The sequence below is a fragment of the Myotis myotis genome, unplaced genomic scaffold (genome assembly GCF_014108235.1).
Source record: "Myotis myotis isolate mMyoMyo1 unplaced genomic scaffold, mMyoMyo1.p scaffold_m19_p_8, whole genome shotgun sequence".
NCBI lineage: Eukaryota > Metazoa > Chordata > Mammalia > Chiroptera > Vespertilionidae > Myotis > Myotis myotis.
In genome coordinates, this window is record NW_023416390.1 from 22,555,150 (window position 1) to 22,573,334 (window position 18,185).

General features: G+C 46.3%; 2 protein-coding genes across 5 annotated transcripts; one reads left to right on the plus strand and one right to left on the minus strand.

The window, feature by feature from the left end:
- The first annotated feature begins 62 nt into the window (after positions 1–62).
- On the plus strand, positions 63–6,599 carry ANKZF1 (ankyrin repeat and zinc finger peptidyl tRNA hydrolase 1). Of its 2 annotated transcripts, XM_036318610.1 has the most exons (14): positions 63–305; positions 461–610; positions 1,605–1,717; positions 1,924–2,026; positions 2,146–2,339; positions 2,737–2,849; positions 2,941–3,088; positions 3,353–3,581; positions 3,767–3,913; positions 4,614–5,085; positions 5,436–5,547; positions 5,679–5,846; positions 5,983–6,068; positions 6,273–6,599. In XM_036318610.1, the coding sequence occupies exons 1-14, from the start codon at positions 266–268 to the stop codon at positions 6,394–6,396; spliced, it is 2,199 nt and encodes a 732-aa protein (XP_036174503.1). In that variant the 5' UTR covers positions 63–265; the 3' UTR covers positions 6,397–6,599. The 2 variants fall into 2 exon arrangements, with proteins under 2 accessions (XP_036174503.1, XP_036174504.1); XM_036318611.1 differs by lacking the exons at positions 1,924–2,026; positions 2,146–2,339.
- On the minus strand, positions 6,544–18,185 carry GLB1L (galactosidase beta 1 like). 3 transcript variants are annotated; one of them, XM_036318613.1, is made up of 17 exons: positions 18,001–18,185; positions 16,484–16,602; positions 16,132–16,298; positions 15,716–15,866; positions 15,497–15,557; positions 10,301–10,395; positions 10,026–10,200; positions 9,883–9,941; positions 9,656–9,777; positions 9,510–9,550; positions 8,873–8,991; positions 8,485–8,559; positions 8,293–8,382; positions 8,048–8,161; positions 7,621–7,752; positions 7,134–7,349; positions 6,544–6,971 (listed from the first exon to the last, which is right to left on the minus strand). In XM_036318613.1, the coding sequence occupies exons 2-17, from the start codon at positions 16,550–16,552 to the stop codon at positions 6,702–6,704; spliced, it is 1,956 nt and encodes a 651-aa protein (XP_036174506.1). In that variant the 5' UTR covers positions 16,553–16,602; positions 18,001–18,185; the 3' UTR covers positions 6,544–6,701. The 3 variants fall into 3 exon arrangements, with proteins under 3 accessions (XP_036174506.1, XP_036174505.1, XP_036174507.1); XM_036318612.1 differs by having other exon boundaries at positions 16,484–16,591; positions 18,001–18,184; XM_036318614.1 differs by lacking the exon at positions 8,048–8,161 and having other exon boundaries at positions 16,484–16,591.

Genomic DNA, 18,185 nt, shown 5'->3' on the forward strand with positions numbered 1-18,185 from the left:
GGGGCGGGGCTCAGGTGAGGGCGCTGCTGATTGTCCCGTTCGCGGCCCCGTAGTGACGAGATTGCTGTGGAGCTGCCGACATCCGGATTTGGAACTGCGGACATGCGTAACTCGCAGCAGTTTGGGATTTGCGGTGCAGCCTCGGAGGGCCGGGAGGAGTCCTCGCGGCTTAGTCACTGATGGAGCTCATCGCACGAGAAGCGAAGAGCGGTCGCTTTGGGAACCTCAGTGATTTTAACTCTGTTGGATTCGATTTTAAAGCCGGATGCTCTCCCATTTCACTCCTGTGTGGCCGGAGACTGGAGGTATGAGAAAGCGGGCTGGGGTCACGTATCAGCCCCAAAGCTGACTCCTGGAGCCTGCTTGCAGCGCGGTGGAGACCGAGTCTGGCAGGCAGGAGACACGGCGGTCGGATCTCGCTTGGGGAGGGCTCTGCTTTTCTCCCCTCTTTTCTGCGCAGCCATGTCGCCGGCTCCAGCAGCAGCCCAGGCTCCCACGCCGGTCTCCCTGTTTGATCTCAGCGTGGATGCTCCGGTCCTTCGGGGCCTGAGCCTAGTGAGACACCGTCCCGGGGAGACTCTGGCCCAGGCACTGCGGACTTCCTCTCCAGGTATCCGGGAAGATTTGGGGTGAACCCATGAGAAACATGACAGGGCGCTTTGCAGCTTATTGCTCCTCCAGAGAACACATTCCTATTGGCATTTCCCAGTTTAGGAGCCCTTGTTGACACCTGTTTCCACGGGATAAAATGTATCTTAAATTCACTAACCCAGACCCCTGAATTATCTCCAAATAAGTCTCTTGCCATTGCTTATGTTCTTGTCTCAGTAATGCCACTACCTACAAAAACACTTCAAAAACTCCTAGATCTTTTTTAAAATTCCTATAGTACAAATTTAACTGGATTCCAATCAATCATTCATTCATGCTGAATGTAAAACAATGTCATATTTGGTTATGTACAACTTTAGTTTGTCTCTGGCTATGTTTTTCTTGAACCTTTTTTAAACAAACTGCACACTGTAATTGGAAACGTAAACTAAAAAATTGGCATTCAGGAAGTGGTTTTTGAACAGTTAAAAATAATTTTAACCGTACCAATATATATTTTCTGCAAGATTCCTCTAAATCCCTTTGGTTAATTTAAATACAATGTTTGACTTATAATCATTTTACACGTATCTTTTCAGAAGCATCTTTATTGTATAAAGTGATTACTGTGCTATTTATTTCTTTTAATATATTTTTATTTATTTCAGAGAGGAAGGGAGAGAGAGAGAGAGAGAGAAACATCAATGATGAGAGAAAATCACTGATCGGCTGCCTCCTGCACACCCCACACTGGGGATTGAGTCCACAACCCAGGCATGTGCTCTGAAGGGGAATTGAACCGTGACCTCCTGGTTCATAGGTTGATGCTCAACCACTGAGCCACACCAGCTGGGCATGTGCTATTTATTTATTGATTACTAGACTATAAATTCCTTAAATGCCATCTCTTTCTTTTGTATCTTCCTCTGCTATATATATCAAACCCTGAATAAAATTCCAGGTACTATCCATTTGGACTCCCTTTCCACCTCTAATTACTCTCCCTTATTTAGGCTCAGGGGTGAGAACAAGCCCAGAAAGAAAACCATTCCAGGGTCCTCTGGATATTTCAGGGAAGTTATTTTGTTCAACCTGTGACCAGACCTTCCAGAACCATCAGGAACAGGTAAAACACCAGGTGCAAAACTAAATGGTGGAGGCAAAAGTAGAACAGTGGGTGAGGAGAGATAGACATTTGTGTTTAATGAATAAAGGTTCACATTTTGAATAAGGCAGTTGGTGTTACCCAGTCATACTGCTGGTCTTGGGTACCATAAAAGGCCAGGCTGGGGCATATTTCCACATTCTGCTTCCCTCATTGACTCCTACCAGAGGGAACATTATAAGCTTGACTGGCATCGGTTTAACCTAAAGCAGCGTCTCAAGGACAAGCCTCTCCTGTCTGCCCTGGACTTTGAAAAGCAGAGCTCCACAGGTGATGTCTGTTGGGAGACCTTAGTGGGGGCAGGACATGGGGGTGGAAGAGGGCCCTCATTTAGGAGCTTGAGTGAAGTTCAAAGATGAGGCATCAAACTTATATATCTCATGTTTCAGGAGATCTTTCCAGCATCTCAGGATCAGAAGACTCAGACTCAGCCCCTGAGGAGGACTTACAGATACTGGATGAAGAGAGGGTTGAGTTTGAGAAGTCTAACAGATCCCAAGGCTTCTGCTCCCATCGGGTTCTTTTCCAAAATGCCCATGGCCAATTTCTTTATGCCTATCGCTGTGTCCTAGGCCCTCACCAGGCAAGTGACAGCACAGGTTGTGTGGTTAACCCCAACCTTTTGTACATTCAGCATAGATTTCCACTTCGCTCAGTCCATTTCTCACTTCTCCCCTTCCTTCCTATTGCGTGTGGGTGTCAGGCTTGACAGCACAGTCTTGTTTTGAACTGGCCTGAATCTTGGGTCAAGTGTGATGGAATTAAGTTTAGAAACAGACCAATCTAGGTTTGGATTATAGTTCTACCACTTGATCTTGACTAACTCTACAAGCCTCACATTTCCTTGTCTATATAAAGTGGAGACATGCCTCAAGTGGTTGTATTAAATGATAATGCATGTGAAGCAGTTAGCACTGGCACTTGGTTCCTTACTCTCGATGAATGTAACCAGATATGTTTGTGCTGCTCCTGTCATCTAGGTGCTCCCAGAGGAGTCAGAACTGCTGCTACGAAACCTGCAGAGTGGAGGTCCTAGACACTGCGTGGTACTCATGGCTGCAGCTGGGCACTTTGCTGGTGCCATTTTCCAAGGGTGAGAGGGTGCTGTGAGGGGTTAAGGATGGAATGGATCCTTCCCAACTGGGAGTACCAGGTTTCCAGTACTGAGTCTGTATTGTCTACAGAAGAGAAGTGGTGACACACAAAACCTTTCACCGCTACACAGTACGGGCCAAGCGTGGTACGGCCCAGGGACTTCATGATGCCCGGGGTGGGGCTTCTCGCTCTGCTGGAGCCAACCTGAGGCGCTACAATGAAGCTGCACTATACAAGGTAAGTTAGGCATCTCAGATCTTGTGGTCCACTAATATACCTTTTCCCCTCAACTTATTAAATGTTACAGTAAAGAGGTTGACTCCTTTATCTTCCAGTCTTCATTATTTTTGGTTAAGGTAGAATAGGATGGATCCTCAGTAATCTTAGTCTTGTCCTTCCTCCCTCTGTTAATTTCTACCTCTCACTCCTACACATGGGGTCATTTTTTGGTTGGAGATTTAAACAAGTGAAGATATACAGGGCTGTGACTTTCTTCTCTAGGACGTTCGTGACCTGCTGGCAGAGCCAGGCTGGGCTAAGGCGTTGGGGGAGGCTGGGACAATACTGCTGCGTGCCCCCCGCTCTGGCCGCTCCTTGTTCTTCGGAGGCCAAGGGGCACCCCTGCAACGGGGGGATCCCCGACTTTGGGATATCCCCCTCGCTACCCGCAGACCCACCTTCAAAGAACTACAGCGTGTGCTCCATAAGCTGACCACTTTGCATATCCATGGTGAGCCTTTGACCCCAATTCCAACTCCATAGACCTGGTACCTTCTAAACCAAATCTCAGGTTCTCATTTGTTCATCCAGATGATTTTCTAGTCCTTGGACTGCAGCCCAATCCCATCTTCATTGAGAAAACCTGGCTGGGTTCTCCTCAGCTAAACTTGAGCAACATCTTTTGTTTTATGGCAGGAGAAGACCCCCGGGAGACAGTCAGGTTGGACTCACCTCACTCATACTGGAAGACAATGCGAGAGAAGAAGGCTATTGAGGAAGAAAGAAAGGTCCCCAGTGATGAAAATGGGGCAGTAAGGCAGAATGAGGACTCTCCCAAACAAGGTTTGAGTACCACCTGTCAACTGTCAAATCTCTATCTGGGTGTCTGTCCTGGTAATGCAGTAGCAAATCCCCTACTCTCGCTTTCCTATTTATAGATGAGCCTCATGCAACACACACAGGTCTTTTAATAATGAGATATGTGATAGCAATTACTGAGACATGTTTAGTGACCTTTCCAGATCTCCTATTACTGCTTCTGTTCATTAATATAGCCCCAGTACTCAGAAAAGTCTTAGCATGAAGTAGATGTTTAAATGTGTTGCATGAATCTCAGAATTTACCTGTCTTATTGGATGCTTCCTGGGCTGCAGACTCTTGGAAGACCGTACCCTTTTATGTAATGATGTTAACTTTGAATTTATATTAATTTATATTAGGTCACACAAACACTCCGTCCATGCTTTTGTTCCGGCCCTCTGGTCCAGTTTAAGAACCCATTGTGGCCCTCGAGTCAAAAAGTTTGCCCACCCCTGATCTAGGGACTGTACGTGTCTGGCCTGAGAGCCTCATTTCTGCATATCGTACTAATGGATTCAGCTCTCAATGTGTTACTTTATCTTGGATGACAATACAGATAATTTTATTTTAAGATAATCTGGATTATCTCTATATGTACATTCTTATGCATCTGGGGTAGCCCACATCTGTCCACCCTCCCTTTATTCTTTAGAGGGATCTAATATGTCGTGTTTTTCCCTAGCTTCAGAGTCAGAGGGAGAGGATGGCTTCCAGGTAGAGTTGGATCTAGTAGAGTCGACAATAGGGACCCTGGATCTTCGTGAATTTGAGGTATTGCCCAAGCGGAGGAGGAGAAAAAGGAATAAGAGGGAGAAAAGCCAAGACCTGGAGGCTGGGGCACATGTGACTCTTCCCCAGCAACCTCAAGAAGACAAGGCCTTCTCACATGCAGTCCCTTTGGAGCCTTTCATGGATGAGGCCAAGGTCCCTGGTCAGCCAGAGCTCTGGGACAAGCTTCTCGCTGCTTGCAAAGCTGGGGATACTGGAATGCTGAAAATCCAGCTAGCTGCCAGCCCCGTAGACCCTGAAGTTCTGTCTCTGCTCAATGCCCCCTTGGGCTCCAGTGGCTTCACCCTCCTGCATGCAGCAGCTGCAGCTGGGAGAGGCTCAGTGGTTCAGTTGCTGCTAGAGGCAGGTGCTGACCCCACCATCCGGTAAGTAAGGGTCCCCATAGCGAGCCCTTTAGGGTATAGAGAGGATGATCTGAAGACTAACATTGGCATTAGCTACTTGACAGTATTCCCCTTGGTCTGGTTAACCAGTGGTTCTCAACCTGTGGGTCGTGAACAATGAAAATACATCCTGCATATCAGATATTTATATTAGGATTCATAACAGTAGCAAAATTACAGTAGCAACGAAAATAATTTTATGGTTGGGGGTCACCACAGCATGAGGAACTGTATTAAAGGGTCGCAGCATTAGGAAGGTTGAGAACCACTGGAGGTGGTGTTAGGAGATGCCATAGGCAAATTGAACCCATTTTGGGGGTTTCCACACCTAGGGACTTCCGGACTCGGCCACCATATATGGTTGCAGCTGACAAAGCAACACGTAATGAGTTCCGAAGGTTCATGGAGAAGAATCCAGATGCTTATGATTACAGCAAGGCTCAGGTCAGCTGGGAAAGGAAGCAGCAGCAGAGTGGGATTGCATCATATATCCTGGCTAGATCTCTTCTACTGTTTAGATTTACCAAGGATAGTTTGTATAGGTCTTACCTCATACCTTCCCCGAAATCCTCCAGGTGCCAGGGCCACTGACATCAGAAATGGAAGCACGGAAGGCTATGCGGAAAAGGGAGCAGAAGGCAGCCCGGAGGCAACGGGAGGAACAGCAGCGGAAACAGTGGGAGCAGGAAAAGCAGGAGCAAGAAGAGCAGCAGCGATTTGCTGCTCTCAGTGACAGAGAGAAGGTGAGGCTGGAGGTTTTCTCTTCCACCCTAAGACTTCCTTAGAGGTCTAGTCCCTTCCCAATGTTCAACTGTCACTTCTTGGGTACCCCATCCACCTTTGGGGCCTTGTCCTTGACACAATTTCTCTTCCCCTCAGAGAGCTGTGGCTGCAGAGCGCCGACTAGCTGCTCAGTTGGGAGCCCCTACCCCTCAGATTCCTGACTCTGTAATCGCCAATGCTGGGTATGTGGCGGGGGGCAGGAGTGATGATGGGTGGACCACGTTTGGGCAAGCAGAATGAGTGCCTACAGACAAAGGCTGTTGAAGGGGTGTGAGAAGTTCTTTGAACCTATGGAGTGGAAACAAAAATGGCAGGAAGAGGGGCAGGGGTACTTGGATCGAGAAGTTTTTGGGTACCTGTACATCCATTTTTCTTCCTCTGTTCAGACGCTGCTTGAGCTGTGGGACGTCCCTCCAAGGCCTCATTCCCTTTCACTACCTTGACTTCTCTTTCTGCTCCACACGCTGCCTCCAGATTCATCGCTGTCAGGCCAGGAAGCCCTCTTCCTGATCTCACAGCTCCACCCAGGGCCAACTCAGACCCTGAGAGGGCACATTTACACTGGTCCTAGGCTGCTTCTTCCCGAGAAACCGGAGTATTGGAAACTTGGGATGAGAGACTCGGGAGCCCAGACAAAGACAGTGCCATAGAGATGTGTGGAGCTGGTACTGTCTCTGGAATTTTAATCTCAATAAAGTTTGGCAAGGAAACTACACTTGTACAGTTGTTTTGGCCTTTGATTCTTTGTGGTCACCTTGGCCAGTACCAAGGGATTCTGCCCACTCCATGTCCCAGGTCCAAGGGTTACCTTTCTTTCAGTGCCCACTCAACTCCATTGGTTCAGAATCACTTCGTGTATCAGCTGAGAGGGAGTAGATGTATGTCCTATGCAAGGTGCTATTGAGGATAGGACTATCCAGAAATTGGATTTGGGGTTGGGGAGGCACATTTTCTAGCTCAAGCAATGTGATTTTGTTGAGAACTCCCCTAGGAAACAGCAAAGGTTTTGGCACGTAGAGGGTCTGTTGTGGCCCTCTCTTTGTCCAGTACCGGCCCAAGTTAAACCCATTGATCCAGACTTGACCCTGTCATGGTGGGAGGAGAGGAAAATAAATGGTCAGTTCTCAGGGGGGTAGAATTATCCTCTTTTGGGTTTCTATTCAGAGGAATAATTTCTGTTCCCCCTTCCATGATTTTTCTGTCTTACCACCTCCCACCCTCATCCCGACGACTACTATCAGCAATACCTTGGTCCATCCAGGTAGAAAGAGAAACGTGTCTCTGACGGAGTCTAAAATTGGAAACGTTGTGGAGTAGAAGATGGGGCCAGAGGGAGTTTGAGGATGTGAGTTTTTCAGCAATTGGAGGGGAAACGACCACTTTACAAGTTTATCAACTTTCAGAGGGAACATCAGCCATTGGGTAAGGATTGTTTGCCCCAGAATTGGTGCCTGTAAAAGGCCCTGTGAAGAAGGCAAATGAAAAGTCATCACATTCAATAACCTCTAAGGTGAAATTGTCCCTAATCAAACCCCGAGATGCAACTAGTAGCCAAGTCCAGATTCCTAAAAGCCACTACTTTGCTAAGGACATGGCTCTTGCTTATCTTCCATTAGGCCCCTATCTTTCCATTTTTCTTCCTCTGCTCAGATGCTGCTGGAGCTGTGGGACGTCCCTCTAAGGGAGTTTGGTCAATAAAGTTGTGGGGTGAGAGGAGGGGCAAAGCTAGCTCACCTTGAAGTCACTGTAGTTAGACCCGAAACTGAGCCTCCCCATGTTCTCCAGCAAGATATCCAGTTTGGCCCCCATTTTCCCCGTCAAAAATAGTCTGTGTTTCGTGTTTCGTTCCAAAACACCCTGAAACACCTGTGGATAAGAAGATCTGTGATGGGAAGGGCTCAGCATCTAGCTCCTGGCCACCAAACAGGAAGCCACATTAGGGTACTTATTTGGAGGGCAAAGAGCATGTAGCTCATCTGTCAATTACTCTCCATTCTGGACCTTACCCTTCGTCAAACGCTTTCTCATCCCACCTTATCCCTGGACCCCTGCAAATGTGGGCAGGCAGTGGGAAAAGGTAGGTAGGGGAACTTAAGGCCAAAGGGTGCTTGAGAGGAGAGGAAAGTGGGGCTCACAAGGTAGCCTGGAATTAGGTTCATACCCCATCCACCATCACGTAGGCACGGTCATGTATTCCGTTGTTTGGCACCCAGAATTGTGTTGGCTCAAAAACAGTATGCGTTAGATAGGTCCGGTACAACATAAAACCACGGTCCTAAGTGTGGAAGAATGAGTACTTATGATAAATTGATATAAAAAATGGGGAAGATGTGGAACTTAGGGAACCTTTGGCTATAGCTGGTGAGGAAAGTTGCCTTACCTACTGGCTGTAGGATTATGCCTTACCTGCTTGACAGCTTCAAAGGTCATTGGCAAGATTGAATGGATGGGCCCTTGGGGGCACAGTAAGTGTAGGAAATCCAGCAAATATCCATCCTATTAGAATAAGGAAGCAGTATCAGAATAAAAGGGAAGTTTCAGAATAGAGGGCTATTTAGAAGATAATATGGTAGAATCATGAGAGAGGGAAGAGCTTACCAGGTGTAGGGTCAAAGGTCCGAGCATCATCTTGGGGCTGGGGGGAGGTAAAGGTCCCAAGGGAATTTCCTGGAACTGAGCCCAAATTCTCTCAGGAGCCATAGAAAAACCACACAACCCCTATTCCAAGACCCTAGCACAGGGTTCTTAACCTGGCATCCAGGGAATGGCTTCAGGGTCATGAAGATCCTGTAATTTTACACATACTTGTGTGTATCTCCCCAGGTAGTCCCATTTGGGCAAGTAGAAAATGTTTTTATAGGATGCTCACAGGGCTTAGTGGCCTAGACAACCACCAGTGATTTCTGGGAACTCTTTATAAACAATTTAGGCACTCCCTTTCCCCAATTAATAAAAGCCTTTGGTACTTAATGAAGTGGTAGGGCACCTGGCTGATGACATTTCGAAGAGCAAAAAGCTTGAATGTAACATCCCCTGCTTCAGATATTGGTGCATCGTAGTCATAGCTGGTAGTAATTGGAAGGAAGTGTCCCTTCTCATCAGCACCTGGTGTTGAACCAATTTATTTATTTATTTTTTTTTATTTATTTATTTATTTTTTTATTGCTTAAAGTATTACAAAGGGTATTACATATGTGTCCATTTTATCCCCCCGCCCTAGACAGTCCCCTAGCCTCCCCTATCCCCCAATGTCTTATGTCCACTGGTTATGCTTCTATGCATGCATACAAGTCCTTTAGTTGATCTCTTACCCCCCTACCTCCTGCCCCGCAACCCTCCCCGGCCTTCCTGCTGCAGTTTGACAATCTGTTTGAGGCAGCTCTGCCTCTGTATCTATTATTGTTCAAAAGTTTATAATGGTCTCTATTATCCATGAATGAGTGAGATCATGTGGTATTTTCCAATTTAATTAATTCAATACATCTATGCACATGCAGAGAATTTTGCCATCAGATGGGGGCAGTGATGGCCATTACGATTATAGATATCCTAATCCACCCAGCCCTCAAATTCTAATTCCTTGCTACCTTCCTGCTTCCACCCCAGGGACAATCTGGACTCACCATTCCAGTATCCAAAGTTGGTACCTCCATGAAACATGTACCTGAAATGAAGGAAGGTGGGGGGGAAAGCATGTGCTGACCCATGGAATCTTAACTTTCATCCCCCACACCCAGTTACATTCATGTTGGCCCCAGTGTCCAGTTACATGTTCACACTGGCTCCCAACTTCAGCATTTTCTCTAGTCCTTTGGTTACAGCTATAATGGACCGTGTGGAGTGATTCTGGCCCCAGTAATCCAGCCAGCCTGTGTAGTACTCAGAGTTCACCTAGTGTGAAGTGAAAGGAGCCACCATGAGCAAGATGGGGAACCGAGCTCAACCCATTCCCACCTGTGATTCTTGCCTTGATTGCCCTCCCCTCTGGCCTCTCACCAGTGGCCCGTGAGGTTCATACTCCCTTTGCAGGGCAAAGATTTTGGTCATGTTGTCAGCTGCAGAAAGGAACGGGTGAAAGATAAACATCACAGAAGAGGTGACCCTTCCCCAGACTCCACCCTAACCCTTGCTCAGGAGACCTGGGCCAAAATCTACAGTGGTGTAAAGTCCCTTGAGGGAGCCACATCTGAGTCCCTGTGGCCCATCTGTGGTGAAGAGCAAAATCTCATCTCCTAGTAGTGCACGGAAGAGCCCAGCCAGGTGCTTCATGTAGGCAAAATCGCAGGACCTATAGCTACCATATTCATTCTCCACCTGCCAGGAGAAAGGAAAAGTAGAGCTCAGCCATGAGGTGGAGAAGGTTAAGAACCCCTGGAACCTCCTTCCCCCTGCCCATTCAACTTTCCACTTGTACCTGAATGCTAATGATGTTGCCCCCATTGTGGTAGAGCCATGGATATATCTTGGGCAGCAAGACCTTGAACCAGGAATCCACTGCGGCAAGGAAGTCTAAAGGAAGGAGCAGTGCTCTGCTCATTAGGGCACCACCACCTCCACAATCCCCACTCCTAGCATCAATGCTAGTAACTTCAGTGCTGCCTGAACTGTAGGAGAGATTGTAGGAATAGCAGTTTGCATCCCACTTGTCCATAACTAAATGTGGAAAGCAGTAACTTGTGAAAAGCTCTCAACCCTATTTGCATGGCAAGAAATTTGAGCACATGAAACCTTAAAGCAACGTTTCTTGTAAATTTATTTTTTGAATGTAAGAAAAATGTTAAACACATCTAATGGAGCTATAGTGTGTATTCTAACATGGGAATTCACAGAACTGTAGAATGCCTGACCTACACCTTGATGTGAACGACAGTCCAGGTGATTTCAGTCATCAGCTGAAAGAGCATTATATTAGGTTTCATGGCTTAAAATTCTCAACTCCTATTTGTGATTGTTGTTGATTCATACTCATGGTCTTCATGTATGTTATTACCTTTGCCTGACACTCTCTCCCCACTGCCTTTACCTAGCCAACTCCAACTCAGTCTTCAGGTCTTAACTTATATTTCACTTCCTTAAGAAAGCCTTTGATAATCCCAGATTAGGGTAGATCCCCCTGTTACACACTCTCATATCACCTGATACTTCTCTTTCAAACACATACCCAATTATAATTAAGCATTTATTTTTGTAATTGTTTCCTGTTGGTCTTCCCCACTAGTGAGCGGGAATTTTGTCAGGTTCATTTGTTTGGTCCCTATCATTGAGGACAATGCCTAGCAGATAGCAGACTCCTGAAGGTGGATTTGATGAAAGTTATTTTGGAGAATATTTTTGTGTCCTTAAAAGACTTAATTCTAAGAAAGACTAAAATAAAATATTTAATTCCTTTATATTTGTGTTCTACATAAAGGAGGCCCAGGTTTTATTGCCTTCTTTAATCCAAGCATACATTAAATCTCACTCAACAAAAAATTATGGGTAGTGACTAGCACCAAGCACTATTGTAAGTGTTAAGGATATAGAATAGAAAGAAATAGACAAAAATCCCTGGAAATTTCCTTTCCAGTGAGGGAAGCAGTTGGTAAATAGGTAAAAAACACAGTGGTTTAATGCCAAGGAGAGAAAAATAAAGCAGAAAAGGAAGATATAAAATAGTGAGGTGGGGGAGCTTAAATTTTAAAGGCTGGCCCAGAGAAGACCTTACTGTGAAGGGGATTCTGCAAGAAGGGCTGGAGGGTTTAAAGAACAGCAATGAGGCTAGCATGAACAGTGAGAAGAGTAGAGGTCAGGAAGGTGACCGAGACAATGAGGTAGGAACTAGTAGGCCGTTTTAAGGAACCTGTGGTTCATATTCTGAGTGAGATGAGAACCTGTTGGAGAGGTTTAAGCAAAGAAATGACATGATCTGATATGATAAACATATTTTAACAGGATCACACTGGCTATTGTATTGAGAATAAGACTACATGGGAGAAGGGCAAAGACGGGAAACCAGTTAGGAAGCTTAAAATAATCCAGCGGAGAGAGGTGGTTTGGACCAGAGTGGTGGCAGTGGAGGTGATGAGAAGTAGTTGAATTCAATATATTTTGAGAGTAAAGCTGACAGAATTCTATGACGTGGGGTGCAAGAGAAAGATATACATGAATAATTACACCATAGTGTTTAGTTTGGTCAGTTGGGAAATAGAGTTACCACTAACTGACAGGGGGAGATTGTTGAAATAGCTAGTTTGGGAGGCAATATCAAGTGCTTAGTTGTATCATTATGACTGTTGGATCTCCAAATGCAGAAGTCAAGAAGGCAGTTGGGTAATGTGTTTGGAGGCCAAAGGAAGGTCTTGGAGAGAACATATTTCAGTCATTAGCTAATAAATGGAGTTCAATGCTATGCAAATAGATGAGATTGTCTAGGGCAGTGGTCGGCAAACTCCATTAGTCAACAGAGCCAAATATCAACAGTACTTCTTCAAAATAGACTTGCCCAGGCCGAAAACCGATTTCTGCGCATGGGCCATGAAGTTTCAATCGCACTGTACGCGCGCCCGCACGTGGTATTTTGTGGAAGAGCCACACTCAAGGGGACAAAGAGCCTCCTGTGGCTCGCGAGTCGCAGTTTGCCGACCACGGGTCTAGGGCAAGCATGTCAAATTCGCAGCCTGAGGACCCAACAAATATTTTTTCAGCCCAGCCAATATAATAGTATGTAAGAAACGTTTTAATTAAAATTTTGTAACTTAATCTTTACAATATCCTGTTATACATGATTATTAATAACGAACTACAGCATTTGCTAATGACTGATTACTATAATCGTGTTGCATTCATTTCCCTTACATGCCTTATGTGCAGGCGCACCATTTCTCTCCACTAATACTAGCAGCAAATATTTTAGCAGCTGATTGCCACGTCATTAGTCTTGTACTGACTTGTTTGCTGTGTGCAACAGGAAGTATTTTGCTTTCGGAGAACAAGAAAAATAGGTTTATTTGCGTTACGCTGATTAATTTGTGCAGTTATTCAGTGTCTGGTAAGTTAATATTCAAGAAAAAAATATTAATTTTTATTAAAATGCTCTATTATTTTATATTAACAATTACTCATTTATTTCAGCCTTTTTTTTTTTATTTTATTGATTTTTTACAGAGAGGAAGGGAGAGAGATAGAGAGTTAGAAACATCGATGAGAGAGAAACATCGATCAGCTGCCTCCTGCACACCTCCCACTGGAGATGTGCCCGCAACCCAGGTACATGCCCTTGACCGGAATCGAACCTGGGACCTTTCAGTCCGCAGGCCGACGCTCTATCCACTGAGCCAAACCGGTTCCGGCTATTTCAGCCTTTTGTATTCAGCATGTCTCTATCAAAATAAACCTATGTTTCTATAAAAATTGAAGCTTTTGTTTTTTTTGCAGCCCACATAAACTTAAACTTTGTTTATTTGGCCTGTGTTAGCCTTTGAGTTTGACATGCTTGGTCTAGGGCAGTGGTCAGCAAACTGCAGCTCTTTGGCCCCTTGAGTGTGGCTCTTCCACAAAATACCACGTACTGTGCGATTGAAACTTCGTGGCCCATGCGCAGAAGTCGGTATTTTGTGGAAGAGCCACACTCAAGAGGCCAAAGAGCCGCATTTGGCTCGCGAGCCGCAGTTTGCCAACCATGGGTATAGGGCATGAACATAGAAAAGAGAAACGCCTAAGGACTGAGATCTGAAACACTCAAGCACTTAGCAGAAAAGGAAATGGAGAAGAACCAGTAAGAGATTGAGGAGTGGTCAGAAAGATCGTGGGGAGAGGGGCAAAGACCAGATAAGTGTAGTATCATGGAAGCTACGAAAAAAATGTATTTCAAAGGAGAGTGACCAACTGTGCTAAATGCTGCTGGTTGGTCAAGGAGGATGAGGTCTGAGAAATCGCCATGGAGTTATTAAAGAGGTTACTGGTATTCTTGAGAAAAAAGGAGATTGCAGCCCTGGTCAGCGTGGCTCAGCTGGTTGAGTGTCATCCCATGCACCGAAAGGTTGCTGTTTGGATTTCCAGTCAAGGGCATATGCCCGGGTTGCAGGCCTGATCCCTGGTAGATGCAGGAGGCAGCTGATCGATGTTTTGTTCTCACATTGATGTTTCTCTCTCTCCTTTTCCTTTCTTCTCTCAAAATCAATTTTAAAATCTTTATATAAAAAAAGGAAGTGAGACTACACATAAGCTTCATCATCATAACCATTTAAAAAAAATTACACTGCATATTGGTGTTCCATCAAGACTTTATCATTTTTTAAAAATTTTTTTTTATTGATTTCAGAGAGGAAGAGAGAGGGAGAAAGAGATAGAAACATCAATGAGAATCATTGATTGGCTGCCTCATGCACACTCCAACTGAAGATAGAGCCAGCAACCTGGGCATGTGCTCTGACCAGGAATCGAACCATGACCTGCTGGTTCCTAGATCGACACTCAACACTGAGCCACATCTGTGGGGCTGGCACCACCATCTTCACTAGGTACTCACACTGCCGCCACCCCTACCCTTTCAATCAAATCTGTCAACAAGTCCTGGTGATTTTATCTCCAACCTATATCTCAATTCTGCTCTTTTCTTTCCATTTCCAACACCATCACCATAGTCCAGGAGCCATCATCTCCTCAACTACAGGCTTAATCTCCCAATTGGTTTCTCTACCATGATCCTTACTCCCCTCAACCCATTCTCTACATCCAGGCTAAAGTAGTCGAAAACAAACCTGATCATGTCACATCTCTGATTAAACTCAATGACTTTCCACTATGCTAGAATAAAATGCAAACCCCTTAGAATAGCCCACAAAGTCCTGCATTGGCAGTTCCTATCTCCAATTTCACGTCATACCACTCTCTCCCTTACCCACTATGCTCCAGCCATGCTGGTCTCAATCATGCCATGTTCTTTCCCATCTCTGGGCCTTATAATACACTGTCCCCTCTACCTGGTCATTCTCACTTCACTCTTCAGATGACCAGAACGCTTCCTTCCCTAGTCAAGTGAATGTCATCTCAGAAAAGCATTTCCTGACCTCCCTACCTAAAAGAGGTCTTTTCTGTTATTCACTATCTCAACTTGTCTATTCCTTGTGTGGTATTTTTACAACTTGCAATAATATTACAGATTTTTGGTTTCTTTCTTTTTTTTTTTTTTTTAAATATGTTTTATTGATTTTCTACAGAGAGAAAGGGAGAGAGATAGAGAGTTAGAAACATCGATCAGCTGCCTCCTGCACACCTCCCACTGGGGACGTGCCCGCAACCCAGGCACATGCCCCTGACCGGAATCGAACCTGGGACCTCTCAGTCCGCAGGCCGACGCTCCATCCACTGAGCCAAACCGGTTTCGGCCAGATTTTTGGTTTCTTAAAAAATCTGTTTCATCCACTACATAGTAAGCTCCATTGCACAGGAACTGAGTCTGTCTAGTTCCCCAGTTCCTAGCATCCTGCTGGGCACAAAGGAAACACTCAATATATATTTGAATGTATGATCTCCAATTTGGGGATGGTCTCTTCTGTTTTAGGCACCCAAATGACCCATTTTGTCATTGTTTGCTTTTTTTCCTTGTTAAATTTTTTTTCTTTCAACTCACCTGGATCTGAAGTTCTCAGATGAATATTAGGTTTACGAAGCAACCAGGCTGGGAGACCCCCCTGAGACAAACATAAAGACAACAAAGGCAGCATATGGGTTTTGTTGTCTGAGAAGAAATTAAGTATAGTGCTGGAAGTGGCCCTAGAGTATGGGCAGAAGGGAATAGCCTAGGAACCCCACGGGGGTGGCTTTGGTTCTATCCCTTCAACTAACTCACCATCTCCCACTCTGCACAGATGTAAGGTCCTGGTCTCAGTATGACCAACAGGTTCGCTATAGATGCCTCTTTCAGAAATGCAATGAGATCCCGGCTGCCATTAAAGTTATAGACCCCAGGCTCTGGCTCATGGTAGTTCCAGGGTACATAACTGAGAAAGGAAGAGGTTAACAGGGCCCAAGGCTTGCATGGGAAATGCCTGGGAGGCAGGCATAAGGGCTCCTGGCCTTGCAAGGAATCTCCAGGAAGCTGTTGGAAGGAGGTCCTGGCCCACCCTTTCCCACCCTTGGCCTGGAAGCCCTGGAGCTCTAACTCCTCATCATACCCAAGCAGTCTTCCTGTCCCGACCCCCTTCATAAGGGGGTGGTAGGAAAAGTAAATCCCACCCCTCCGTGGCTCTCCTGAGCCCTTCTTACAGCTGTACTGCGTTGAGGCCACTCATTTGCATCTTGAAAAGCCGGTCAGCCCAAAGCACGCGAGGTACCCGAAAGTAGTGCAGGCTGCCAGACACATAGCGGAACGGAGCCCCGTCCAGAAGAAATCTATCGTGTTCCCGATCTACGACGAACGACCGAGAGTCTGCCTGCAAAGGGAGAGGCGGTGCTCAGCAGGGGTCTGGAGGAAGGGCTGGGAGGAGGGGTCATGGGCGTCTGCCAAGGGCAGAAGAGATGGAACTAGCTCGGCCGAGAGTTTTGTTATTTTCACTTTGTCACCTACGCCAGATCTAATCCGGTCTCACCGCAGGCTAGTTCAATCCTCTTGTCTCACCTGGGGTAGCAGCAGCGTCAGGAGGAGCAGCAGCAAGGAGGGAAAGCAGAGAGGCTTCTTGGGAGCCATGGCGCTTAGCCTGCGGTCCAACTGTCACGTGGCGGATTCCTGGGCGGGAACTTCAGTGAGCAAGGAGGGGCGGAGACCACCTCAAGTTGCCAGGCAATTAGCCTGGACTTTCGTCTCCGGCTCCTCTACTAGTTTGTAAAGTCCTCTACATTCCCCCCCCCCCCCCCCATAAAAGGTGGTTTACGTTATTTAGACCAAAAAAAAATAATCATTAACCTTATCCCATCCTTCATTTATTGATTTACTGTGCCATAGAAATGCATAGCGCAAGTTAGTTTTAGGAAGCGATAAAGTCCTTTGCATTGTGAACCAGCTTTATGAGTCACCTGGGAGCTTGTTAGGAATGCAGAGTCCCAGGTCCTGCCTCAGGCCTCAGAATCGGCATTTGTATTTTAACAAGATTCCCAGGCGATCGTAAGCACATTCAAGACTGAGAACCCCTGCTCTACTAGACCTAGGCGAGCTCCTCAAGGGTTGGGACCTTGTTCATCTTAAATCCTCAGTTTCAGGCACAGGGCCCACATGTAGCAGGTTAAATCTAGATAAATGTCAGAACCCCGAGGGGATGAGTAAAACAGGTTTAGAAACAAGGGAAACTGTAGAGAGATCTTTCCAGTGATGTGTAAGGGGGAGGGCAAGGTTGGGGAGGTAGGTTACAAAACAGATATTTTTCCTGGAGAGCCCGATTTCAGCAAAAGGCACCATCAAGGTCTATTCCATCTTCCTTGGGTGTGCGCCCCTTTCTAAGTTACCTCTGCCTGCCTGTGCGAGAAATGTCAAGGACAGCTGCTTGGTGCCAAGGCTTGGGAATTTGGGAATTTCCATTACTCCTGCCTTCACAGTCCCAAGCTTGAGATGTGAGAATCAGGATAATAATAATAATAAGAAGAAGAATACTTCTGTTTAACACTTACTGAGGGCTATGCAACAGATATCGTGCTAGGCACTTCACATATCATTTAATCTTCAAACAACTCCATGAGGTAGATAAGTATCATTTGCATTTTACAGATGAGGAAATTGAGGAACAGAAATATTCAGTAGCTTGTTCAAGGTCTCACAACTAGTTTAGTAGAGCTGGGATTTGAAGTAGGCAATCTGGCCTCACGGTTCATGCACTTAACCTTAGGCAGTGAGTAGCTATTTTATAGATAGGGAGAGTGATGTGAAATAACTTGTCCGAGGGCCCACAGCTGGTAGGCTAGTATTAGGACCATATTTAGACCCTAGTCTGGTTCAAGAGCCTGAGCTCTTAACCAGTGAGACTAGGGTAGTGCGATATAGGCAGAGCCCCCAGGGTTGTACCGATTAGAGTTCCAGAAGTCCAGATCGCCAGCACCCACCCCCACACACACACACACACCCCTCCCCGCCCCCCGCGTACCCCCCACCCCCTGGCCTGCGCTGTACTCGGCCACCCAGCGCGCCGTGGGTATGAGGCCTCCTACCTCCAGCATTGGGAAGTGGAGGTCCTGGGGGCCTCGGGCCGAGCCCGGCTTTGCTCCCCGCTGTCGTAGGTGCTTGCGTCCTGACCCCTACAGAAGGCCAGGTGTGGAACCCTCCCTGGGGCCCAGGTACCCGTCCTCCCGCAGGCCTAGCCGCCCCCGGCTTGTCCACTCCACGCCCCTACATC